This window comes from Erinaceus europaeus, chromosome 11 (genome assembly GCF_950295315.1).
Source record: "Erinaceus europaeus chromosome 11, mEriEur2.1, whole genome shotgun sequence".
Lineage (NCBI taxonomy): Eukaryota > Metazoa > Chordata > Mammalia > Eulipotyphla > Erinaceidae > Erinaceus > Erinaceus europaeus.
This window is the reverse complement of record NC_080172.1, coordinates 65,790,619-65,817,353: the sequence shown is the minus strand read 5'-3', so window position 1 is coordinate 65,817,353 and position 26,735 is coordinate 65,790,619. Positions and strand designations below refer to the sequence as shown.

At 41.1% G+C, this 26,735-nt stretch overlaps 1 protein-coding gene across 1 annotated transcript; it reads left to right on the top strand.

Annotated features, from left to right (window-relative positions):
- The first annotated feature begins 11,880 nt into the window (after window positions 1–11,880).
- LOC103116965 (chitinase acidic) lies at window positions 11,881–26,503 on the top strand. The gene is made up of 12 exons (XM_007526927.2): window positions 11,881–11,965; window positions 19,332–19,454; window positions 20,073–20,102; window positions 21,629–21,830; window positions 22,403–22,459; window positions 22,551–22,716; window positions 22,928–23,052; window positions 23,155–23,278; window positions 24,023–24,208; window positions 25,146–25,265; window positions 25,385–25,526; window positions 26,159–26,503. The coding sequence occupies exons 2-12, from the start codon at window positions 19,430–19,432 to the stop codon at window positions 26,428–26,430; spliced, it is 1,449 nt and encodes a 482-aa protein (XP_007526989.1). The 5' UTR covers window positions 11,881–11,965; window positions 19,332–19,429; the 3' UTR covers window positions 26,431–26,503.
- Window positions 26,504–26,735: the final 232 nt, after the last annotated feature.

Sequence of the window (26,735 nt, the reverse complement as noted above, 5' to 3'; positions counted from 1 at the left end):
CATTAACATGTTCTTGCTTGGAGATGGGAAGCTATCTTCTCTGGTCTTTAGGACTGGTGGGGCAAGTGTTGATAAGGCTGCTTCGTGGTGTACCAACAACTGGTGCCACAGTCAGAATCATTATGGCCTGTGAGATACAGTCCTGTGAGATCATCCACAAAGGGATTAGTGGTTAGAGTATGTGGAGGGGGTCGGGTGGTAGTGCAGTAGGTTAAACATACATGGTGTGAAGTGCAAGGACCTGCGTGAGGATCTGGTTCAAGCCCGTCTCCCCACCTGCAGGTGAGCCACTTCACAAATGGTGAAGCAGGTCTGCAGGTGTCTTTCTCTCCGCTTCACTGTCTCTCCCTCCTCTCTCCATTTCTCTCTGTTCTATCCAGCAACAATGACAACAATAATAATAACAATAACAACTATAAACAACAAGGGCAACAAAAGGGAAAAATAGTCTCCAGGAGCAGTGGATTCATAGTGCAGGCACCGAGTCCCAGCAATAGCCCTGGAATTAAAAAAAAAAAAAAGAGTATGTGGAATATGAATAAAAGGTCAACTGTATTACTATTGAGCTTGTAGAAAGTCTGAAATGCTCTTTATAATGGCTTGTTCTTTCATGAGTGGCATAAATCTACAACTTCATATGTTATTGTTTGATATTTCTCATTTTGAAAGTGAATGCTTTTATTAGTAATGAGTTAAATAAATATCAAAGTGCCTACATAATTAAAAATTAAATATTGAAAAATAATTAAGTACTAGGCTGGAGAAATAGCTCACTTAGATGGTGTGCCTTTTTGTTATGTGTGGCCCAAGTCTGAGCCAGGCTCACACTGCATTGAAGGAAGCTTCGGAGCAGTACTCTTTTTCACTCTTTCTCTCTGCTTCTCTGCCTATCTGTCTGTGCAAAAATTTCTGTTATAGTCTTGAGAGACAGTATATTGGACATGCAGAAAGAATTTCATGCCTGAGGCACCAAAAGTTCCAGGTTCAATCTCCCAAATCACTATAAACTAGAGTTGAGCAGTGCTCTGGTGAAAAATATACAAAATAAAATTAAGTATTGACTTGTATTTCCCAAAGGAAGCGAAGACGAATATACTACTCGTTTAAGATACTTGTTGGCATCAACTATCCATAGTGTAGTTGTTGACATTACATGAAAGCCAGATAATGCATATCTGCTGAGCAAGCAGGTCAGCACCAATAGTCATTATCCTAAGAGGATTCTACCTAAAGATCATTGTCAAGGTCGTTACCCAAGGTGTTTTAAAGTGATTTTTTATTTAAGTAGATTAAATGATAAAGGTGCCAAATTAACTTCTCCTTTTCTTATTTTTTATTTATGATTTAATTATGGAGACCAAGATAAATAAGAAGAGGAAGAGAGACACCTACAGTACTGTTCCACCTCTTATACAACGTTCCCCATGTAAGGGGGGTGGGGAAGAACATGGTAATTTGTGTACTTTACCTGTTGTACCATCATCTGCCCCTCTAGTTTCTCCTTTTCTATTTTTTGTTCTCTCCACCCCCCCCCCGTGTGTGTGTGTGTGCGCAGATACAGGATACAGGAGAAAAACTCTAATTGCAGAACAAATTCACATGCTTTCCAGTAGTGCTACATTTATATTAATGCCATCAAATACTTTTAAATAGGAAAATCAGATGTTAATTCTCATAATGTTTGGATTTATTTTTCTCCCAGTTTATGATATAAAAATAAGGTATTTGGAAGTTCTTTTTTGTTTAAGGTGAAATAACTGACATCATAAATGTCACTATATATTTAGTTAAAAAGTTCAACATTGATAAAAAGTTATTTTGTGTTGGTAATATAAATTCAAATATTGATGGGTCACATTATGTAAAAAAACTCATCTTTATTTTCATTACTGATTTAATATTGACTTACAAAATTACAAGATAACAGGTGTACAACTCTGCATCAATCCCACCACCAGAGTTTTGGATCCCCAATCCCTCTCTTATAAGCTACAGCAGTTCTCCCAAGGTTGCAGATATGGGTTAACTAGTATTTCTACAACTATCTATCTATATTTGGACATATCCCTCCCCCATTTTTAGGTCTAATCTTCTCTTACTTTCTAAGTCACACACACATACCTATTACTACATCCAAATGTCCCTCCCTTTTTCCTCCTCCCATCCCCAGCTCCCGATGGAGTTGAAGTTCAGAGCCTTATCATTTCTCCCCCACTGGGAGTATGGATCAAAGTTATGTTGAGGGTGCAGATGGTTGGAATTCTAGTTTCTATAACTGCTTTTCTGCTGGACATGGGCATTGACAGGTCTATTCATACCCACAGCCTAAAATGCTGTTCTTTCTAATTTAAAAAACTAAAGTTGACAAGACTGATCACTTAAAAAATGCATCCAGCCTGTTGGACTACAGCTTTGAGCTGGGCCAGTACACTTGCAGGCTTCTTGGGGGCTCTCCTTAGGGCCTCCATTATCCCCCTTTCCTGCAGCCCAGTCCTGGGAAGGGTTGTGAGGTGCAGAAGCACTGATGCTAGGTGGAGGCATAGAAATCTTCACTTAGGATGAAGAAACAACTACAGGAATCTGAGTGTCTGGGATAGGAAGTAACAGAGTAGTACACAGGACTCAGTGCGGGAAATCCCTGTCCATGTCCCCAAGGAAAAGACAAATAGTGATCAAGTGACACTTGGACATGATGAATGCCTTTAGTGACTCATAATTCTCTTATTTACCTACTACCCACCTCATCTGCCCACAGGCTCTGTGATTTATTGCTAAACATTGTCAAGAGGTTTTCAGATCTCTGGAGGAAAATCCTGCATCCCTGACATGACTTTAGAGTCAAGCAAGGCAAATGCTGGCTTCCAAATCTAAAGAAAATACTACACAATTCCCCAAGGTTTTGGGCAGGAACTCAGATCCCACTGCTAGAAACTCATCAGGAAAGTGCAAACTCTGGAAGACTCACACATCCAGCTCCACAGATTCAGAAGAGCTTGGCTCAAGATGCTGGAGTTCCCTTTTCAACCACTACACTGAGACACTTCCCTAGAAACACCAGGCAGGAATGACCTCCTAGATCTTCAAAACACTGATCCAAGAAGCCAATAGCACCCCAGATAGGAGAGTAAATATGTAGGACCAAGACCCCAGACCTTACCCACAGTCCTTCCCACTGATATACTCACTTACTCTTCTCTTGTTCTACTCTCTCTAGTTCTAGTTTTATTCATTTACTCATTTTCTTAAAAAAAATTAAAACATTATTGTCAGCATTACTATTGGGAACTGATGGGTGATTGTTGTATCAACTATAGCAGAATTTCACAAAGTATGTGCTGAATCAGATTAGAATTTCACAAGATAGGAACAAACAGATAGAATGGAATTCTGATGCTTTGTTTGGAGCAGGAGCTTATGAATCTGGAGCTCAGCAGGCAGAAGCCAGGTTTCCAACTGGTTATTTTGAACAGGTACGCATCTGTGCAACACAAGCATGGGAAAGGGTGACCACACCTGATGTAGATCCATCAGCTCCCATTAACTCTTTTCACCAAGGCTCTGATGAGTCATTGGCGAGCTTCATCTCAAGGGTGAAGAGAAGCTTAGAGAGAAAGGTTTATAATCCTGACGTCCGCACACTACTCCTGCGCTCTATTGTCTGGGAAGGCATGACACCACAATTCCGTCAGGTATGCCTTAATCTTAAACACCTACACCCAGATAATTGGATTCTAGCGACACAGGAGCTTACATCAGGCAATTATGGGACACCCGCTACGACGCAGGTCTATGCAGTTGCCCCACGTAAGCAAAACGGGGCCTGCTTTCAGTGCGGTCGCCAAGGACATTGGCGTAACCAATGTCCTGATAAGTTGCGACCACGCCTCCAGTCAGGGAAACCACGCCTCCAGCCAGAGCAACCCCGCTTTCAGTCAGGGAGCCAGAGACCACGTACTGTTTGTCCAAAATGTCGTAAGGGGTTTCATTGGAAGAGAGATTGTTGGTCCCAATTTCATAAAGATGGTTCGCCCCTGAATGGTACAAATTCGGGGCCTGAGATTTTGTGGACCACTCCTGTTTTAGAACAAGGTCACCCTTCTATGACAGTAAAGATTGGCAATATTCCTTTTAAATTTTTGATTGACACGGGGGCAGCAAAGACGATTTTAAGGCAAGAAGAGGTTCCCCAAGATTGGGAACTCATCCCTGGACCCAGTTTACATGGAATAGGAGGGATGACAAGAGCATTTTGCACACGAGACTCGCTTATGTGGGAAGACCCAGAAGGTTCTACTGGACACTTCCGCCCTTTGGTAGCTAATATTAGCACCAACTTACTGGGCAGGGATCTTCTGGAATGTCTTAATGTTAGGATATCCACAGACGCCTCTGCAGAGCGTAAAACTCATTCCCGCGATACCAGGTCTATTCAGCACCCCCAATACTAAATGCCACTGTTCGTAGCCAAACACCCCGCTTAAGCTGGCTTTCTAATGAGCCTGTCTGGGTGGAACAGTGGCCTTTACCTAGGGATAAGCTAAAAATTTTAAAAGAGCTCGTCCGAGAGCAGTTGTCCTTGGGACACATTCGTCATTCTCGAAGCCCATGGAATACTCCTGTCTTTGTGATTAAAAAGCGCTCGGGAAAATGGCGCCTCCTTCAAGATCTCCGTGCAGTAAATAAAACCATGCAGGTCTGGGGCTCCCCCCAAAGGGGTTTGCCTCTTGCTTCTGCAATTCCCACGGGAATTCCAATCATAGCTATTGATATACAAGATTGTTTTTTCTCTATCCCCTTGCATCCGCGAGATTGTAAACGTTTTGCCTTCTCTGTTCCGTCTATTAATAATGCCAGCCCCGCTGACAGATTTGAATGGGTGGTGCTGCCCCAGGGTATGGCCAATAGTCCTACAATTTGTCAGGAGGCTGTTAAATCTGCCCTTGTCCCATATATTCATAAGGGCCTTAATATTTTTCATTATACAGATGATATTTTAATATGGGGAAAATCAGATACAGATCTCTATGCCTTACGTGATTTTCTCATTCCTGCATTAAAGAAAAGCGGCCTTAATGTAGCCCCTGAGAAGATACAGCTAATCCCTCCAATATCCTTCCTAGGTTCAGAGATTTCTCTAACGCAAATTCGTCCCTTAAAACCTAATGTTACCTTCCCTTCTAACCTTACTCTTGCTTCTTTACAAAGTTTTCTAGGAAATTTAAATTGGCTTAGGCAGTATCTCTATCTGCCCACAAGCTGCCTCCAACCACTGTTTGACCTGTTGAAAGGAAACAAACAGCCCTCTTCAAAACGTAAGTTAACTCCCGAGGCCTCCTTGGCACTGGAAAGGGTTAACCAGGCCCTCCAGGACATGCACCTTGTTCGATTCTCCCCCTCCTCTCCAGTAAACCTTCTAATCTTCAACTCCACCCCCACAGTAGTAGGGGCACTGTGGCAAGACCATGGGGTTCTCGAATGGCTTCACACGCCAGTAGGAGGAGCTCCAAGACTCCTCACTGAGATAGATGCGTTAGCATTCATGGTTCGCCAAGGGAGAAATAGGTCTGTGCAGGTCTTAGGGAAAGAACCGGATTTAATCATTCTGCCCTTTTCTCTCACAGATACAGAGTGGCTTATACGCCATCATTCCCGCTTTGCCATAAGCTTCGTGGGGTTTCCAGGACAAATAGATAACCATTTTCCTTCTAATAAATTGATAGCTTCTTTACCTCTTCTGCCTCTACTAGCACCTAAACTTTTCTCTCGGGATCCCATTCCCTCTGCTCCTACAATCTTTACTGATGGCGGAAAAAGGGGAGCTGCTGCCCTTATATATTACCCAGACAAACAATATCCTAAACCTCTCTTTACTGAGCTTCCTGATAATTCCCCTCAGTACAAAGAACTTTATGCTGTTTTTCTTGCACTAAAAGCTGTACCAGAATCCTTCAACCTTTTTTCTGACAGTGTGTATACTGTTAACTTACTTCCATGGCTTGCTCGTTCGTATGTGAAAATTGATGACAACCCACTTTCCCCTCTCTTGATTCAAATCGCCTCTATGCTCTGTTCTCGAACCCAACCACTGTATATTCAACACCTTCGTTCCCACAGCCCTCTTCCTGGTTCCCTGTCCGAAGGGAATGCCGCAGTTGACCGCCTTGCCTCCACAGGAACTTTCCCAGTCTCTGTCTCTGATCCTGCTAATTTTCACTCTCTAACCCATGTTAATCTTAAAGGCCTTCAAGCTCGATTCCCTGATGTTCCTGTACCACAGTTAAAACATATCCTTGCTACATGCTCTTCTTGTGCAAATCTCATAAAGACACCTGCTATCCAGACCCTTGGGGTTAACCCCCGAGGTTTAAAAGCTAATGCTATTTGGCAAATTGATGTCACCCACATACCAAACTTTGGCAAACAAAAATATGTGTTTGTCTCAATTGATACCTTTTCTAAATTTATGTGGGCTACAGCTCAGACAGGAGAAAGTGCTAAAAAGCTTGTAAGCCATATGCTCTCTTGTTTTGCCGTTATGGGGGTCCCATTACTTTTGAAAACAGACAATGCACCTATGTTTTCAAGCAAACAATTTAAAGATTTTTGTTCCCTCTGGAATATTACTCATACCACGGGCATTCCCTACAATCCACAGGGACAAGGCATTGTCGAAAGGGCCCATCAAACACTGAAGGCTCAACTAAATAAAGATAAAGGAGGAACATATCCCCCCAATATCCAGCTAACAAAAGCCTTAACTACGTTAAATCTCTTTAATATTTACAATAACTCAGCCTTACCCCCTATTATTCTTCACTGGCAAACACCATCTACCCTCCCATCTATTAAGGTGAAATGGAGAGACCCACTCGATAAAGTTTGGAAAGGGCCTGACCCATTATTGACCATGGGAAGGGGTTTCGCATGCATTTTCCCTCAAAATTTCTCTAAACCTGTCTGGGTTCCTGCCCGCCATGTCCGACAATACCCGCAGGATGGCGCTGTTATTCCTGAAGAACAAGAAATACTACAAGAGGACCAGATGCAGGATACATCCCAGGACCCGTAATACGACATGGCAGAACCTGCAAATCTGGCTCACAGAGACCTCTCTCCTACCCTTTCCCTGTATGTCTTATGTTATAACTGGCCAGTTGTTTTTGTGAATGAGTGTGTTAAATGACAAAATTTTTTTTCTTTTTTTTTGCATGACCCATCTGCTTGGAGTACTCTAAAAGGTTATTGGCCTTATATAAAAATGCTGGACGCAGCCAAAGTTTCTGGAGACGTCCAGAAACATTCCAAAAAATTTTTTTTCTTTCTCCCTCTTTTGAATTTTATATATAGTATTGGTATATATGTAAGTGTTTAGTCTTAAACTGTGTGACTAATGACAGATTTAGAATTGTTTTTAAATAATGTGTTTTTATAACAAAAGTTCTTTTTCCTCCAGTTTGTTATAACTAAATGTTTATGGGTATGTCTCAAGTTTGGTAACACTAACTTAACGGTCAGAAGTGTAACCCTACAGCTACACTTTTACCAGACAAGGTAAATATTAATTGTTAAGGTAACTTACTATTTAGGTAAAAGTCTAAATGTTCAACGTGACTATTCATTCCCAAAACTAAACTATATAAATTTTATATACAGGACACCTTTGAAGGGCCCCCAAAGGTGCCCTGTAAACTATCTTGTGGAAATTAATCCACAACAGATCTGGCATCAATCTGGCACTGTAAACGTTAAAATCATTGTCACGAATATGCGTTAACTCTCTAAGCAATTTGAGTCTGTTTAAAATACATATTTTAGCTAAAATTGGTCTCAAGATCCTGCGGTAGAGGCTGCTACAGGAGGTCACATTAGATGACCTTTTAATAAATCATAAAGAGATTCTAAACCAATTATAATCATCGAGGTACCAACTATAACAAACCTATAACTTGTTCCCAGTTCAAATTAACCACGAGAAGCAGATTGTTTGTGTTTCTTTCACAGGAATCCCGGAAAAACCATCTGAACCCCTGCACACCCTGACGTCACTCACTAGATGGCACGACTACCGTGGCACACCCCCCGAAACCCTAGATGTCACTCAACGTGATCTGAAGAACCTGATACACGAATTCCAAGGACAGAACTTTCTTCATGCCTGGTTACCGTTCCTGCTTCTGACCTGCTTGTTACGTGTTGGCAGTTCCAGCTAGCTATCTACAAAAGAGCAACATTCCAGCGGCTGACCTCCCTCATGCAGCGTTGCATCCCCTGCCAATTCCTCCCCTAGCCATCTACTTCGGACTGAGACTTGTATCGGACTTTCTGACATACCCTATATACATTTTACACAATTTTGAAGCAGCTTATTTCCCTTCACGCTGCTGGTTTTTCATAGACTAATCCTGAGTAATTCATAGACTTTACAGACTGTTGCCTTGAGGACTATACAATGCCAAATAGCCCCTCTGTTTGGTGGGTCATGCCTCCTGCCGCCCCCTCACTATGTACCCTTGCCCTTTTCCCCACTCAAGCAGGGAATGTTCCTTTACACACCAATCCTTCCCTTCACACCCCACTGACTTTTACTTCTCCCCTTCGTGTCCCTTCCTATTTTGTTATGTCATTTAGGCTTATGTCCAAAAGGTTTCTGCCCCATGATAGTCTTTTATAGACTTTGTACATCTTATGCAATTACTAGATAGAAAGATAGAAAAGATGTAGAGATACTGTGAAGAGATGGTTGAGCAGGCTGCGCTTAAACCTATGAGATGAGTCTCTCCAGGTAAGTCTCTCTCTCTGAAGAGGGGTTGAGCACAGGAGGACATTTAAATCTCACAAGGTTGGCAGCCATTTAAGCCTTCCCTCCTCCACAGAAAGTCCTACATCTTCCCACCTGAGCATGGCATTCCTCTAAAACATTTAAGCATGCTCCATTTTTCTTTACTGTGTCCATTTAGATATAAAGGGATAGGAGGAGATGTTGCTGAGGACTTATTCTGATGCAGTCTCCGCCCCCAGGTTTTTCTATGCCCCGCTAAATCCTAGAGTGCCCCCTTTCAACCAATCCTGGCTCCGCCCCCAGGTTTTCCTATGCCTCGCTAAATCCTAGAGTGCCCCCTTTCAACCAATCCTGGCCCTACACGTCACCCCTGGTTGTCGCCCAATAAAAAGCCCCCTCACCCCTCCCCTCGCTCTCTCTGGGCTCTCGGCTCTCCCTCTCTGAGGTCTCGCTCCCTGCTCTCCCCCCGTGGTCGGCCATTGCTGGCTGGCTCCACGTGGTCTGAACCAAACCTCCCCCCCATCCTATAATAAAGATCTGTGTACCCCTTTGCTCTGGACGTCCGCTCTCTTCTCCGCGGTGCAGCCCGACACCAGACCACCTCAACAACAACACATTATAGGAAATATTATCCTATATTCATACTATGTGTGGGCCACACATGTGATTCATTATTTCTGGTAAAGGAAAAAATAGGAAATGAAACAAGTTACACTATTTATAATGTCCAAAGACTCTGAATAAACTAATAAGGCAACTGCAACTCTAAAAACAGATATACTTCTCCCCTAGAATTTTTGTAAAGGAAATATTGTATAATCTGAAGATCAAAATTCATGCAGTAAACCAAAGGCCTATATCATATATGGGTATTCCTAGAGGAGAGAGAGAGAGAAAGAGAGAGAGAGAGAGAGAATAGGGCAAAACACATGGGGGAAGTGAGGGAATAGGGCAAAACACGTGGGGGAAGCTATAATATGGTTATCAAATTTTACTTCTTGCTGGTTTCTCTAATACAGTAGCAGCCAGTTACAGTTGCTATTAAGCACTTGGGATGTGGATAGTTCAAACTGAGATAAATTAAATGTGAAATGTGTATTAGATTTTACAGACTTACCAAGGGGAAAAAGTAAGATTTCAGTTTTTATATAAACAAGTAGGCTAAATAAATGGCTTTAGTTAGGCTAAATATAATCTATAATATTAAGTTAATTTGATCTATTTCTTTGTAGTTTTCTAAATGTGAATTTAAAAATTAGAACTACGTTTTGGCTTTCATTATATTTCATTGAACAAAACAGCATTGTTTCTTAAATTTAATATAAGCTCTAAGATATCAATACATATGCCTGACAGAAGGATCCCACTGTTTAGTAACTTGCTATACATACTCTTTATATTCTGTCTCCTTTTTTGGTATGTTCCATTGGATAGTAATGTAATATGTTTGGGGAAAATAATGAATTGGGGAATGGTGTATCAAGCACAGAGGACTTTTCAGGGCTTTCAATATGAAGAAATTATGATTTTCTAAGAAAAGATTCTTTAAAATATTCAAACAAAAACTCTTTCTCATCATGAAGATATGATTCTTTTGACACAGTTCGGGACAGTTTGGCGCTCATGGCTGTTAGAAGCAGTAGTTTTAAGGAATGTTAGAAGTAGTTTTAAAAGTTCTCTTTCATGCAGTTATTTGTTAAGTGCTTTTAGTATAAGTTGTTTGTGGTATGAGATGGAAAATTCCTTGCCCTTTCCCCTTTGAAGAACAGGACTTAATCAGTAAGCCACCGGTTGTTTACCAAGAATCAGTAAGCCACCAGTTGTTTACAGAGACCCTGCAAACAGGCAAAGCTTATCAGGGCCTTTGCACTAGGAAATTATTTTCTAGGAAGGGGCAGCTGATGGCGGGGGGATGTGGTGACCCTACCTGCCCAGATTCTATTGGTTGTGTGACTTTGCAATGTTTGAAACTAGCCCGCGCTTTGCTTTGAATGGGTCATGCTTTTGTTAAGTTTGAAATGATTGGGGTTTTGTGTTCTCTATAGCCTGTTATTGGATGTAGGTTGATAAGGTGATGTGTTCCCTCTCCCTGAATGTATTCAGAAATCCTATAAATTGTATGGTTTGAGCCCTGTTCGGGGTCGAGCTTGGTGGACTGCCACCAGTCACCATCTCGGCCCGGATTCGAATTCGTGAATAAACATCTTTGCTTCCTTGCAGTAGATGGTGGTTAATTCTCGCTCTGTAACAACGGCCTATAGAATAAAACTCAGGCCTTACCCTATTCCCTAAGTCTTGCCATATAACTTATGGTTTGGCTCTCTTTTTCTCTCTTGATTTTTATTCAAACTAATACCTAGATAATAATTTTACCACATTTCAAGTCTTCGCCCCAAATTTAATGAATCAGTTCATCTGAAACGACCTTTCCTGTGTCCATTAACTTTTGCTACCTAATGATCCAGTCCAAAGTGCAGCGGCTTCAAACAGCAACAATTTCACAGACTTCCAACATGAATAAACTTGTAGGATATAATGCTGAGTAAAATAACACCGTGACAAAGGGACAGATACTATCTGTGCTAGCTTACAGAAGATGTCTAGAGAACTCAAAAGTAGGAGAATAGAAGGTAGGCTAGTGACTGCCAAGGCATGGGGATTTGATTTGTTTAATGGAGATAAGAGCATCAATTTGGCAAGGTAAAAAACTCATAGAGATCTGTTACATAACACTGACTATAGTAAACACCACAGGATACTTAAAAACCATTAAAAGGGTAAGGTTTTGTGTGTGTTTTCTACCACAATTTAAAGAAATTAATTTTAAAATGGGGGGAGGCAACAATTTCATTCAGGATCCTACAGACCAACATTTTGGGGTTAAATGTGCAAGGCATCACTATAGTCTGGGCTGATCTTCCTCATGCCTTTGTGGTCAGCCAGCAGCCCACTCTTAGCTTCTGGGGATTGCCAGGATATCAGTGGGGGTCAATAGAGTGACTGGTCACAAGTTTCTCATTTTCCTCAGACTAATTTTGCTCACATGGTAGTCTCAACCTTCTAGAACTATAAAAGTAAAGCTGCATGGCCTTTTCAGACCTAAGCCCTGAATAGACATAATTGTACTCTGCCTGTATTCTATTAGTCAAAGCAAGTGACAAGACCACCTCAGATCCAAAGGGTGAGGTAAGTGACCAGCTCTTGATGCAGAGCTAAAAGGCACTGTGTCCACACTTGTCCTGCGCTTCCCCCAAAGAATCCTGAATGATGAATAGCATATGTTTTGCATGTGTCTTACTTCTTTTGCACCTTGCTTTCCCCCACACTTTAGACACCTTTACATCCACTGTTTCTATTTTCTCTCAATAATTCACATTGGCTATCCTAAAAGTAGTTGTTTTCAAAAACCATTTCCTGATTGTCTAGCACACTCTTTAGATCCAGATGGTCCTCCTCCTCCTCCTGATTATCCCGCAAGCTGAATATTCTTTTTTGTTTTTTTAAAGTCTTTTTAAATTTTATTTATTTTAAGACTCAGAGAGAACAACCAGAGCACTGCTCAACTCTGGTTTATAATGGTGCTGGGAATAGAACCTGGGACCTCAGAGCCTCAGGCATGAAAGTCTTATGCTTAACCACTGATGTCACCTCCCCAGTCCTGAATATCCTTTTTATCTGACTCTACAGTTCCTCTGGATTAACTTGCCCTATGGAACACTTAACTTATTAGATCATAATTTCCCATTTATTTATCTACACCAGTGATGATGAATCCCGTGTCTTGTTTACACATATATCCCAGCACCTGTATGTTATGACAATGTAGGCACTGATTAAGTTACTAAAAATAAGTGAAGGGTCATTGATGAACCAACAGTTAGTTGTAGGTACATCTTCAAGATATTTACTATGAGCATTAGTGTCTGAGCACAAAGTAATATTGGGCAGGAACTGCATCTCTTCTCTTTATTTCTTCCAACCTGTGACTTTACTGAAATAATACCTTCTTTCAATAGTTCCTACATGGTTTCCCCTATATTAATTCCTGTGGCAACACTCAGCTCTCAATGCTCATTACTGTGAGTACTATCTGCCAGAATTTGTCTCAGTCAAGATGTTGGCTCTGTAAACTTGAAGTGTTGGGATATCTCCTGAAGTAAGAACTTTGGCCTTCCTCATTACTTTTTGTGCATTTGTAAGAGTGTGATTGTACAACTGTGGGCAAAATGTTTTGTGAAGGTCAACTGGGTCAAATTAATTAGTCACAAGCTCAAACTGAAACACTGTTTTCTTTATTCTGCTATTGTGAGAAGGGTTTTAAAGTCTCCCATTGGGTAATTTATTTTATGATGGTGGAATTGTCTATGTCTCCTTTCAGCTTTGTAAATCTACATTCTGTAGAGATCTCAAATCTTGACATCCTTTTGTTAGGCCAGCCTGCAATTATTATGAAATATTTTTAGTGATCCTTCTCATGTTGCAGTCTGCTTTGTATAGTACCACTATACTTATAACAACTTTTTTCATTGATATTTGCATGGTATTTTTTTTTTATTCTTTTACTACAATCTCACTGTACCTTTGCAGTATATTTCTTATAGCAGCATATAAAATTCTTTGAAAACAGATGGCCATCTTTGAGTTAACAGTGGTATATTTAGCCTAGTTATACATAATGTAACTACTACTGTGTTTAAATTTAAACCTAATATCCCCTCCTCCATTTTTTTCTTCTTACTGTGTCAGTCCAAAGAAGAGAAGCTTTATTGAGATTCCAGGACCATGGACTCACTATAGGGCAAGAGTTTGACTTCAGTATGTAGTTGTTAATGTGATTTATAACATAGAATAACACTGGGATACATGTGACCAAAACATCTGTGACAGATTCTCGTGTCAAAGTGGTATTTTTTAGTGAAGTGAAGGAGGTGAAGCATCAATTACAGCTAGACTTTTCTAGGAGTTCTACTCCCAGATGTGTGGCTATCCTCCAATTTTTTTCTTCAAATATCAGAAATTGCTGGCTAAGATGGATTTTTTTCCTTGTATTTTCACTCTAATATTCTCAGTAATATCTCAATAGTGGTGGCCTTGCTATCAGAATTTCACAGAGACTCTCATCTTTGCATCTACTGATTAGCCACCTCATTAAAGAAAAAGAGTTGTATCTAGAATTCATTTAGATCCACATTTTTATATTTGGTTTCCTCTTTAGAAAGAATAACTTGTGAAAAGGGAAATAAGGAAAAAGAATCTTCACAATGTAGATAGTTTCTCAGGCAAATAAATTCTAGTAAAGAGCGCATAAGATATTTGAGAACCTGGTCACTTAGTCTATAAAAAGAGGTCATAGGGCTGGCAAAGTAGCTCACCTGGATAGTGCACGTATGAGACCCAGGTTTAAGCCTAGCTCTCACCACAATGGAGGAATTTTTGGTAAGCTGTGGTATCCCTGCCCGCCCCCCCATTCAATCTGAAAAAGTCGGTTTGGAGTGGTGAAACCCTGGTGATGACCAAAGGAATACAAAGGGGTGGGAGCTGTTATATATTCTAGTATTGGGTGTGAAAGTTCATAGGGACAGAGTATGATGATGCTTATCTGTTTCTGGAAGATACCACTGAAATGACTTGCTAAAAATGCATGCAATCAGAATTCAGCGAGATTAAGGAACTTTACCAAAGTCCTCAGCATGTTTGTGGAAGAATTCACACTAGACATCCTCAGACTGCCAAGTCCATGGTATTTTCTCAGCCAGTACAATTCAGACTTGAGCTAAAGGTTTTATCTGCCTCCCTCCTTGCACTAATGCTTTGATCCTGTGAAAGGGTATGCCAGCACTGCCCAGAAATCAAGACCTGAGGGCTTCCCCTCCCATTGAAACAGCAGCCAGAGCAAAGAAATATTCACGCCCTCAGGGACTATCAACAGAACTGGGAGGCTTTCAAAGAAACCAGCTACATTACTGAATTAGCACAAATGTTTGTAAGCTTATTTGGCCTCACTTAAAAGCCTTAAAGTGCAGGAGTAAGTGTGAGGTCAGGACCCCAATACCATAATTCAGACTGGGAATAAAAAATAAATAAATACGGTTAAGGGTACATGGTGCAAAGCGCAAGGACCAGCATAAGAAAAAAAATAATTAAAATAGGGAGTTGGGTGATAGCACAGCGGGTTAAGCGCATATATCTGTGAAGGATCCCGGTTTGAGCGGCTCCTCACCTGCAGGGGAGTCGCTTCACAAGCAGTGAAGCAGGTCTGCAGGTGTCTTTCTCTCCCCCTCTGTCTTCCCCTCCTTTCTCCATTTCTCTCTGTCCTAACCAACAACGACAACATCAATAACAACAATAATAATAACTACAACAACAACAAAAAAACCAAGGGCAACAAAAGGGAAAATAAATAAAATATTTAAAAATTAAAATAAATAAATAAATAAATACATAAATAAATAGACAATCCAGACTCATAAGGAACCAACAAAATATTTTCTGTCTTGTAACTGCCCACTAGCTCACCTGTTTCACTTGTAGGGGGGGCATTTTGAAACATAGCTGGGGAGACACAGGAGAGACCAGTGGAGGGGTTGGAGTACAAAATGAGAGGAATTCCTTTACTTCCAGGAGGACTTGCTTTGCATATTCACCCCAGGCCTCACTCTTATAGTTACAAACATTACAGCAGTCTACTGAAATTGCAGAAAGATTCATCAAAATCCATTCTGCCATTCCCAATGCTGTGCTAACACAAGCAGTATGTCTTCTACAAAATGTGACTCGAAGGAGATTCTTGCCCTGGGTCACACCTAAGTATATATAAAAATTATCTGAATGTATGTTTTATATGGATTTTCATTCACTTTTTAATGTTACTAAAGTATGCTTCTCAACAGCCAAGCAAGCACGTGTACAGTGGCTGAATGGGCCAAGTGCTTAGCACTGTGATTTGTTTTAAAAATAAAGTATCTCTGGGGAAAAGTATCATGCTTATGTAGAAGTGTCAAGAGGAAGAATTCCCTTCTGGGGTCCACACAGCTTCAGTAGAAAAGAATTTCAAGAGAACATGAGCGATAGATTTGTAGTTTCTAAATTTGTCCTTTATTACAATCATGCAAAAGTAAAGTTAGACTAAAAGCTCAGGGTGTAGGTTCCCCAAGGGTCTCTGGACCTGGTCAAAAATGGCAAAAGACAAAGGCCAAAAGACCAAGACCTGAACAAGCCCCTCTCTCTTTTTTTTTAAAATATTTATTTTATTTATTTATTCCCTTTTGCTGCCCTTGTTGTTTTATTGTTGTAGTTATTATTGTTGTTGTCGTTGTTGGATAGGACAGAGAGAAATGGAGAGAGGAGGGGAAGACAGAGAGGAGGAGAGAAAGATAGACATCTGCAGACCTGCTTCACCGCCTGTGAAGGGACTCCCCTGCAGGTGGGGAGCCGGGGTTCGAACTGGGATCCTTATGCCGGTCCTTGTGCTTTGCGCCACCTGCGCTTAACCCGCTGCGCTACAGCCCGACTCCCCAGCCCCTCTCTTTTATAGCGTTCTTAAGTTACACTGAGGCCCATTTTTCATTGGCCCAATGAAGCAAACTCTTCATATAGTGCAGAAAATAAGAGCCCTTCACCAAGTGAGTCTCAGTTCCACATGTGCAAACCTAGTGAAAACAAAAATGTGCTAGTGTGAATCCTAGTTCCATGTGTGCAGACCCAGGACCCCCTTTGTCCTCCACTTGTCCCTTAACAGTTATGCAAAAGGCTTTCATGCCTGAGGCTCTGGAGTCTCAGGTTCAATCCCCAGAACTACCATAAGCCAGAGCAGAGCAGTTCTCAAAATAAGTAAATAAATAAATAAATAAAATAAAGTATCTTTTTTAATAGAGGCAGAGATAGGTAGATAGATGATAGAGACCACAGCACTGATGTCTCCTTCAATCAGGTGGGGGCTGGGTTTGAACCTGGATCACACACATAACAAAGTGGCACATTATCCTAGTGAACCACTTGTGGCCCAAAAATAAAGGGTCTTAAAAAAATAAATAAATAGAAATAAAAAGATCTCTGCTTAAAAGTATATATGATAATTTTTGTGGTGTGTGTGTGTGTGTGTGCAGAGAGACAGAGAGGCAGAGAGACAGAGAGGCAGAGAGACAGAGAGGCAGAGAGAGAGAAAAAGAGAGAGAGAGAGAGAGAGAGAGAGAGAGAGAGAAAGACACTATAGTAACAAGGCTTCCTCCAGTGTTGTGAGGGTTGGGTTTGAACCTAAGTCAAGCAAAGGGCAAAGCAATGCACTATCCAAGTGAGCTGGCCCCAAAAGTATATATACACTTGAACCAGTCAGTTTTCTCATTCAAAATACAATAGTTTTTCCTACTAAAATATTTTTTTAACCATCAAAACTTTATTATAGCTGCACAATAGCAAGGTACATAATATACTAGATACCACAAAATAAGTGATTATAAGCAGGGATAAATAAGCTAGTCTCATAAGTCCACCAATTAGTTACCAAAAGATCAGCCCCACGAAATAAACAATTATCAGCAGAGGTAAATGTTACTCATCTGGCTGTAGAGGAGGCTTAGAGTTTACCGGCTAGCTGAGTCACACATGTTCAGTTCCCAGGAGAGGCAGTCATGATGGGCACCTCCCCTCAGTCGAGATCTTGTAAAATGAATTTGTCTGCTGTTTAATGAATGTTCATCTATGGACATATTTTGACCAGTGAAGATAATGAATAAATATTCTATTGTAGCTATCATTACTGAACTTAAGGAAACTGAGATTAAAGGATGTTTCTAATTTCTCATACCCAAAGTGGTAGAAAAATTACAATTTCACACCATGTGATCCATTGACTAACTCCACACTTCTGCTCTACACATAAAAGAAAGGAGTCATTTGTCTGAATGGTACAAGCAGAATGCATGAGAAGCAGAGTTAAAGAAGGTGCTCATCTATAACTGTGATGACTTGGAAAGGTACCTTAGTGGAAAATTTTGAGTTGAACTTCAAAGGCAGTGGTAGGAAGTGAGTACAGGAGGGAACTATACTAACAGAGGATTGGGCTTCAGCAAAAGCATACATAGGAGACTGGTTCTGACCATGGAAAAATGGTACAATTTAAAATCCAAGATTGAAAGAGAGGGATTAGTGGAAGGCAAATCTGGAAAGGTATGTTGAAGCCAGACTGTCTTGATGATGGGTGAGAGCGGAAAGAGTCTTTTTGCGGCCATCAAAGTCTTACCTCATCTCCAGGGAATTGAGACCAAATATAAAATAGATTCAAAAGGGACAGAAGGAGGCTACATTGGTCAGAAGCACAGAGCATTCCATGCACATATAGAACTTGCATGCACAAGGCCTTAGGTTAACTCCCTGGCACTGTAGTGCTCTGATTGGTCTCTCTCTCTCTCTCTCTCTCTCTCTCTCAAAAGTAAACAAGTAAATAAACAAACCCATCCTTTTCCCCCTAAAAAGCTTACAGTATACTGTCATAGATAATAAGTTATGAGAGCAATGGAGGTAGAAAGCAGAATGGAGGGTCCTGAGGTAAGGGACACTAAGGGCAGGACCAATCAGAGTTGAAGGTCTTAGTGACCAGTAGATTGTAGGGGATAGAGAAAAGTGATGAGCCCAAAAGTCTATTATGGGGTCAGGGAGATAGCTCAGCACTGAAGCAGAGAATTTGCATGCTTGAAGTCCTAGAGGTCCTAGGTTCAGTCCCCAACACCACCATTTGCCAGAGATGAGCAGGGCTCTGGTTTCACTCTCTATGAATCTCTATTTTTTTAGCTCTCATTTTAAATGTTCTATTATGATGAAAGACTTAGTGACCATGAAAACTTTATAGAACATTCACAACATAATAGGCATTAGGAATAAATGCTAGCCTATGTGAAATAAGCAACTAGAAATTGTCACCCAGTGGATTCAGAGTTTGGTGGTTGAATGTGTGTGTGTGTGTGTGTGTGTGTGTGTGTGTGTGTGTGTGTGTGTGTGTGTGTGTGTGTCTGTGTGTGTTTGTGTGTGTCTGTGTGTGTGTGACAGAGTGGGGGGGGGCACCTGAGACATACTGAATGTTCCTTAGTGGGAAGAAGCCTGAGCAGAGAGGAGCAAACTCAGGCTCATAATAGCTCATAGGTAGAAAACTGGGAGAGAAGATGAGAAACAGAATAGATTAATGGGTACAAAAAGGGGGAGAAGGATTAAGAATATGGGAGATAGAAAAATCAGGCTGAAGGGGGTCCTTTATTCTTACAAAAAGTGAATGTATGACTGCAAAAAAATGAATAAATGCAAGTTACCTGTGCTTGGGTTTGTGAAACTGTGAAATTGACAATTTGTTGCTTCACTATCCAAGCATGCACAGTCCTCTGTACACACAGCATTTAGTATTACATAAGTTCCTCCATAAGGGAGCTATTTAATGTGGTTCCTGAACTTGAGTTCAAATCTGTTCTTGTAAAACAAAATCAAGATAGCATGTTCTACTGTCAATAGTGGGCTCTTAAAGAGTTTGAGCTTTGCAAACATAACCAATATCAACAATTTACTTTAGGGGAAATCAGGATAAAGAAGATTCTGATAAGTCACGGGAGAGGAGGAAGAGAATATAAAAGGCAGATTGGAGGAAGGAATCTCTACCATTGAGGCAAGATGGCCAAGCTCACCCTCCTCACTGGTAAGGCAATACCACAACTCTGTGGCTTTGACCCTCTCTCTCTTTTCTCTTTCTGTCTCTTTGAATTTTCCCTTTACCTACCATTTCTTTTAAAAAACATATTATCTACTTATTAATTTACAGGATATAGGCAGAGATAGAGAAGGGGGATATGGTGAAGCAAAGAGAAAGTGAAATACCTGCAGCATTGCTTTACGTCTCAGGGAGTTTCTCCCCTGCAGGTGGGGACCAGGGACTTGAACCTGGATCCATGAGCATTGTAACATGTATGTTCTACTATGTATAGTAGCACCTGGCCAGCTTCCTTCCCACTTCAACCACACCAGCTAAAATGAGGCTTCCCCAGTGATAGCTCTCTACTGCCCTGCTCAAGCTTCAGTGTCTGATGGAATTTTAGTGGTCTTACAAGTGGTGGTAGGGAGGCCAGGACTTCCAAAAGAAAGTCTCTCTTCCAGAAGAAATTATCATTCTCAGCAGGCTGGGAATCTACAGAGTCTTAAAAGGACACAATGAGTAGAACAGAAGCAAAAACTTGAGCCACTAAAGTGAAGCCCTACTGTAAAAGTTACTCCACTCACAGATGCCTGCTTCCTGCTCATTCTCCTCTGTTGCTTTCAGGTCTGCTCCTTGTGCTGACAGCCGAGATCGGTATGTATTTGTCTCTACATGGGCCCCATATTGCTCCTTTTTCCCCCCTTCCTGACTAGAAATATCAGTCTAGCACCTCTCTCCTACTTCACACAGAGTATGTTGATTATTTTTCTCAAGAGAATTCAAAATTCCTTGACTAAGTTTCAAAGACTGGAATTCTTGGCTTAGAAATACCTAAACTGAAACTGACTAGAAAGTGCTTTTAAAAATACATGTGAACTACAACAATAAAACAACAAGGACAACAAAAGGGAATAAGTAAATAAAATAAATATAAAAAAAAATTAAAAAAAAAATACATGTGAGCTTCTGCACCCCATAGTGATCCTGGGTCCATACTCCCAGAGGGATAAAGAATAGGAAAGCTATCAAGGGAGGGGATGGGATACAGAGTTCTGGTGGTGGGAACTGTGTGGAACTGTACCCCTCTTATCCTATTGTCTTATTGGTGTCTCCATTTTATAAATAAAACTTAGAAAAAATTTAAAAGACATGGAATCTATGTGATAGGAGCCTTTTGCCTTGTGAAAGCACTTTCAAATTTGTTATCTTACAGTCTTTAAAACAAGTCTTCTCTAGGGTCAGCAAAATAGCTCACTTGGATAGTGTACTGATTTGTAATGTATAGGACCCAGGTTCAGACTGGCTTCCATTGCATTGAAGGAAGCTTAGTGTTATGGTCTCTTTCATTCTCTGTCTCTATCTTAAAAAAAAAAACCAAAAACATAAAACAAGTCTTCTCTGGTCAATGAAAAGAAAAGAAATTGTCACCCCATCTTACAGAGAAGCAGTTAAATAATGGAGGTGAATTGTATGATTTGTAAAAAGTCATGTGGCTTTATTAGGGGTCTATGGAAGACTCTGACCAAAGCCAGGACTCCTACTCCCTATTAGAAGATTCATTTCCCTGTAAGTAAAATTACTCAGGAAGACAGATATAAGTGTGAAATTAATTTATGCCATTTCTTCCTGTGTTCTAGCATCTAGATGAGTAGAATGGCAGTAATAGTACCTACCTCATAATGTTTTGCTGAGAATTCACAAGTGGACTTAAGTAAATTACTTAGAAAAGTGCTAGGGGAAAGCAAATGCTGAGTAAGCATTAGCGACTGCTATAGTTAGCACATAGAGGGATTAAAATACACTTAACCATTTGGGAGTCCGGCGGTGGTGCAGTGGGTTAAGCGCACGTGGTGCAAAATGTGCATAATGGCACAAAATACACTTAAACAGCTTCAAATTTTGTTTCAGCTAAGAGGGCTCTGATTTCTAAGATTTTTTAATTCTATTTTGGAGAAACAGAACTACCTTCAAAAGAGATATCTATCCCTGAATTGTCTAATTATGGGTTATAATGGTTGGTTATATACTGCTGTCGTACATAAAGTTCTCATCCAGATCTTCCCCTCCCTTTTGAGAGTTAAATAGGGAAGTTATTTGGACATTTGTGGTTTTTTTAAGCCACCTGTGGCTCCCCAAGGGAGCTCTCTTGTAAGTTCCTCACCCTTTTCCTCTTGCAATAGGTTCTGCCTATCAGCTGACATGCTACTTCACCAACTGGGCCCAGTACAGGCCTGGCTTGGGGCGCTTCAAGCCTGATGACATTGACCCCTGCCTCTGCACTCACTTGATCTATGCCTTCGCTGGGATGAGCAACAACCAGATCACCACCATTGAATGGAATGACATCACTCTCTACCAATCTTTCAATGGCCTGAAGAATAAGTAAGTGGCAAAAGAACTGAGGTGCCAAAGCTCCAAGAATAGTTTGAACAAACCTTCTCCAGCTACCTCTAGGCTGAAATTCGATACAGGCCAACAAGCAGTCACAGAGAAATTCCAAGCTTTCTGACCATTTCTGTTTCAGTTATGATTCTGAATTAAGAGTTGCAGCTCAGTGAAGGTGGTTGTCAGTGGGAGCCCACCAGTTGACAAGGGAAATTGAACAAACTAGGTCTCGTGAGCATAGAGGAAAACAATCTTCTATCTAGAAGGCAGCTATGCTCACCACTATACCACCAACACTAATCTTCTATTTGGAATCACTTAAAGTTAGCATATCAGGGTTTCACTCCAAGGGGAGTAATTCTAATTGTAGAGACACTGAAATATAACTTAGGTCACATACTCCACTCTCATAACATGGGAAATGAGTATGAGAGTGGGAAAAAAACAGTTTGAAAGTCTTCAAGAGTCTTCTTAGCTTTTTTTTTTTTTTAATCAGTATAACAGCTAATAGTGAGATGACAGGCTCTCTTTTCATTTGTTTTGACACAAGTATGCTTTCTTTCCTTCAGAAATAGTGAACTGAAAACTCTTCTGGCTATTGGAGGCTGGAATTTTGGAACTGCTCCGTAAGAATTTTGAGATGTCTTCCTACATAGATTTTCTTACAAGGTATTACTGCTACCGAGGCCTCATGCTGCCTTCTTTATGTTCCCTCAGCTTCACTGCCATGGTTTCCACTCCCCAGAACCGCCAGACTTTCATCAACTCCGTCATCAAATTCCTGCGCCAGTATGAGTTTGATGGGCTGGACTTTGACTGGGAGTACCCTGGCTCTCGTGGCAGCCCTCCTCAGGACAAGCACCTCTTCACTGTCCTGGTGAAGGTGAGCTGCAGTTCTGTGGCCTCTGGATGCAAAGGGCACACCAAAGCCTCACATGCAAGGTCCCTGGGGCTACCCAGAAAGCTTAGCTCCCTGCAGCCTCCAGTGAGGCTGCTGAAGAATGAGGGCTAGAAGAGACTCACTCAAGTCAAAGAGCAGCCATGGCTGTCAGTGTAGAGCTGAGAGTCACAGGCTTTCTCCTACTGGTGTCTAGGAAATGCGTGAAGCCTTTGAGCAGGAGGCCAAGCAGGTCAACAAGCCCAGGCTGCTGGTCACCGCTGCAGTGGCTGCTGGCATCTCCAACATCCAGTCTGGTTATGAGATCCCCCAGCTGTCCCAGTGAGTGAACATCTGTCCCACAGGTCCTCTGTGTGTGTCACCTGTGCCAGGGACACGTGCCCATCAGGTGTGTTTTAAAACCCTGCCTGCATCCTTTCCCAGGTACCTGGACTTCATCCACGTCATGACCTATGACCTTCATGGCTCCTGGGAGGGCTACACTGGAGAGAACAGCCCCCTCTACAAATACCCAACTGATACTGGAAGCAATGCCTACCTCAATGTGGTGAGTGCATGCCTGAATGTAGATGCAGCCCAGTGAGGGTGTTGTGAATCTTATGCAGACTTGAAGAGAAAAGACAGTATGAATGGAGTCATTTTCTCCCAAATGGAAAAATTAGGCTGATACAGTTAACTAGTTCCCATTTATTTTAAAATTCACCAGGTAATTAACACTGTAGCATTAATTATATAGAGAACATTAGTAACCAGTGGTTTTTTAAAAAATAAAAGACTGACCATGACTCCTGTTTCAATATATTATAAAATGTTTCTCACATCTTCCCCCTGTTTATATCCCTCCCTTTGCATAGTTTAGTTTTTAGTCTTCTAAAATTACATGTAAGCTATACAAAATTTCAGTCACTCACCGGTGGTTCACACCAGGAAGGAGAATCACAGACACATAAAACAACTCTTAGTCCTTGCTTCATATATCTTTTTATGAAAAGGATATATCTAAAGGTTTTATATTGACATGTTATTTAAAAAAAGTTAGGTGCTGGTATGTCTTTAGACACCAATTGTGTTACAAACTATACTGTAATCATTACTCCCCCACAAAATAAAATAAAATATTTTTTTAAGTTAGTTTAGATAGGGATATATAATTTAAACAGAGGTATGTTAGTGATACTCCAGAATACACAGAAAAATTTTGTATGGCATGCACAATCATGACAAGTGTTTAGTTAATAATTGCTAAGTTCTAGGCTGCGTAGGATCTCTAGTTAACCCACTGCCATTGCAGGATTATGCCATGAACTACTGGAAGGACAATGGTGCCCCAGCTGAGAAGCTCATTGTTGGATTCCCAGCCTATGGACACACCTTCATCCTGAGCAACCCCTCTAATCATGGAATCGGTGCCCCCACCTCTGGTGCTGGTCCTGCTGGGCCCTACACCAGGCAGGCTGGCTTCTGGGCCTACTATGAGGTAGGTGCTTGAAAATGTTAGAATGGAGGGAAAATATAACTTTCCCTTGACCTATGGCTTTTAGGATATAAATAATAGTCAGCACTTCTTGGTTTGTTTAGCTAGTAGTTGATATGGAAAATAGGTGTGACTGGCTTTTGAGGAGGAGGCAAGATTCATGCTGCACCAGTTTTGTGGGGCACTCACTTGGACCTTTTAAGTGTATTAAAAATACAAGGATAATAGAGAAAAAGGATACCATCAATTGGATTCATGTAACACACAGCTTTTCTGACTATTGAGGCCTTACTCAAGAGTTTTTCCTCCCACTGAAAATAAGTGATCTGGGAGTCCAAATGGTGGCCTACTTGGTTGAGTGCACACATTACAATGTGCAAGGACCAGGATTCAAGCCCCTGGCCCCCACCTGCAGGGGGAAAGCTTCACAAGTGGTGAAGCAGACTTTCAGGTGTCTCTCTGTTTCTCCCCCTCTCTATGTCCCCATTCCACTCAATTTCTGACTATATTAAATAAATGAAGATAATAAAAATTCTTTTAAAAAAGAAAATAAATGATCTGAATGTGACTAGGAGGTAAAATCTTAAATTTTCAAATGTGCTGTTAAAGCTGTCAGCCTTCCTTTCCAACTAACTTTCACAGAAGCATTCTCTTATCTCCCTTCCTCTGTGCCCTTTTTAAAAAATATGTGTTTATCACTTTTTATTTGATAGGACAGACAAAAAATGAGAGGAAAGAGGAGATAGAGAGGCATATGTAGCTCTACTTAACCACTTAAGAAGCTTCCCCCCTGCAGTAGGAACCAGAAGCATGAACCCAGGTGCACTTGGTAATGTGTGCACTCAACCAGGTGTGCCACCACCTGGCCCATCTCTGTGCCCTTATATCCCTGCTATGTGCACACTTCGGTTACCTTGACCTCTTCCTTATAACCTTTTAGATCTGTACCTTCCTGAAGAATGGGGCTACTGAAGTCTGGGAGGCTTCTGAAGATGTTCCCTATGCTTACAAAGGTAATGAGTGGCTTGGATATGACAATACCAAGAGCTTCAAAATCAAGGTAAGCCATGTGCCATGGACTGTTGTCTCCTATGAATTTGTTCCCATGTACTGCTGCATTAGAGCTACAGGTTGACCTTGATATCTGAACTTAATTGAATTCCTCTCTGACTCTTACAGGCTGATTGGCTGAAGAAGAACAACTTTGGGGGTGCCATGGTATGGGCCATTGACTTGGATGACTTCACAGGCACCTTCTGCAACCAGGGCAAATTCCCCTTGATCAACACTCTGAAGGATGCCCTGGGTCTGAGGAGTGCAAGTGAGTTAGAGAAAGAGAAATGATCTCAAGTCTAAAAGTTGACAGAAACTTCAAAAACTTCTTGGAAATCAGGGAGACATTGTACAAACGATTTTATGACTATTGTTCCATCCACCTTTAGTAATGACTCATTAAGTAGCTAAGAAAACAAATTTTCCTCATTCCATTGTTCATTTCAAAAAGAATTTATTATTCATACAACACTACTTAAGTGCCATAGGGGATCCCAGGTACATGAGTTATAATTTCTACTCTATAGAAGTTTATAGTCTAGTTAGGTAGCTAGGACTCATGCAGTCACAAAGGTCGATAACAGCCCAGATCATATTGCATGATTAAGTGCAAAAAAGTATAAGAAACATTCTTGCTTCATGGCAATTAGACCTCTCAAAGCATCTAAATGATCTATGAAGAAGGAAAAAAATGAACTATCTCTTGAAAGATGAAAAGAGAAGGGGTTGATAAGAAAATAAGAGAGGGGTTGGAGGAGAACATGGCAGAGCAAGAGTCTGACATTTGCAGAGATACAGACAGAGGAGCTAAGAACAAAAGTCAGGATGGGTACTAATTCTCACATGTCAGGCATCACTGACTACAATTAGGGGATTCAAGATCTGACTTCTTTCTTTCAGGTTGCAAAGCCCCAGCCCAGCCCATTGCTCCCATCCCTGAAGCTCCCAGCTCAGGCAGTAGCAGTGGTAGCAGCAGTGGCAGTAGTAGTGGCAGCAGTGGCTCTGGAGGAAGTCCCAGTGGCAGCGGCTTCTGTGCCACCAAGGCCAGTGGCCTGTACCCTGTTCCCACTAACAAAAATGCCTTCTACAACTGTGTGAATGGACAGACCTACGTTCAGCATTGCCAGGCTGGCCTCGTCTTTGATGCTTCCTGCTCCTGTTGTAACTGGTAATATGTTTGCCAGATATCCATTCCTATGTCTGCCTCAGATATTGTTATGCGATAAAAAGTTGAGCATAAATGCATAGTGGCTTCTTCTTATTTATTGAAGGATCTCTAATATAATTAATCCCAGTGTCCTGGTAATATAATATTGCTACATCAGCCCATCAGATACATGGTTTCTACAGTTACTACCTAGTATCCACAACTTTCTTGGTTGTTGAGTTTCAGGAACAGAGGAATTCAAGAAAGATGTGTGGTCCTTTTATTCTCAAGCTATGGACTCAGCTAAGGGGGGAAGTAGACAAGGATATG

What these genes read in the sequence shown, in the direction of transcription:
- LOC103116965 (XM_007526927.2), top strand. Translation starts at nt 19,430, where the DNA reads ATGGCCAAGCTCACCCTCCTCACTG. An exon ending in TCTTCACTGTCCTGGTGAAG is followed by an intron (nt 22,717 to 22,927) that starts GTGAGCTGCAGT and finishes ACTGGTGTCTAG; the next exon opens with GAAATGCGTGAAGCCTTTGA. An exon ending in GCTTCTGGGCCTACTATGAG is followed by an intron (nt 24,209 to 25,145) that starts GTAGGTGCTTGA and finishes ATAACCTTTTAG; the next exon opens with ATCTGTACCTTCCTGAAGAA.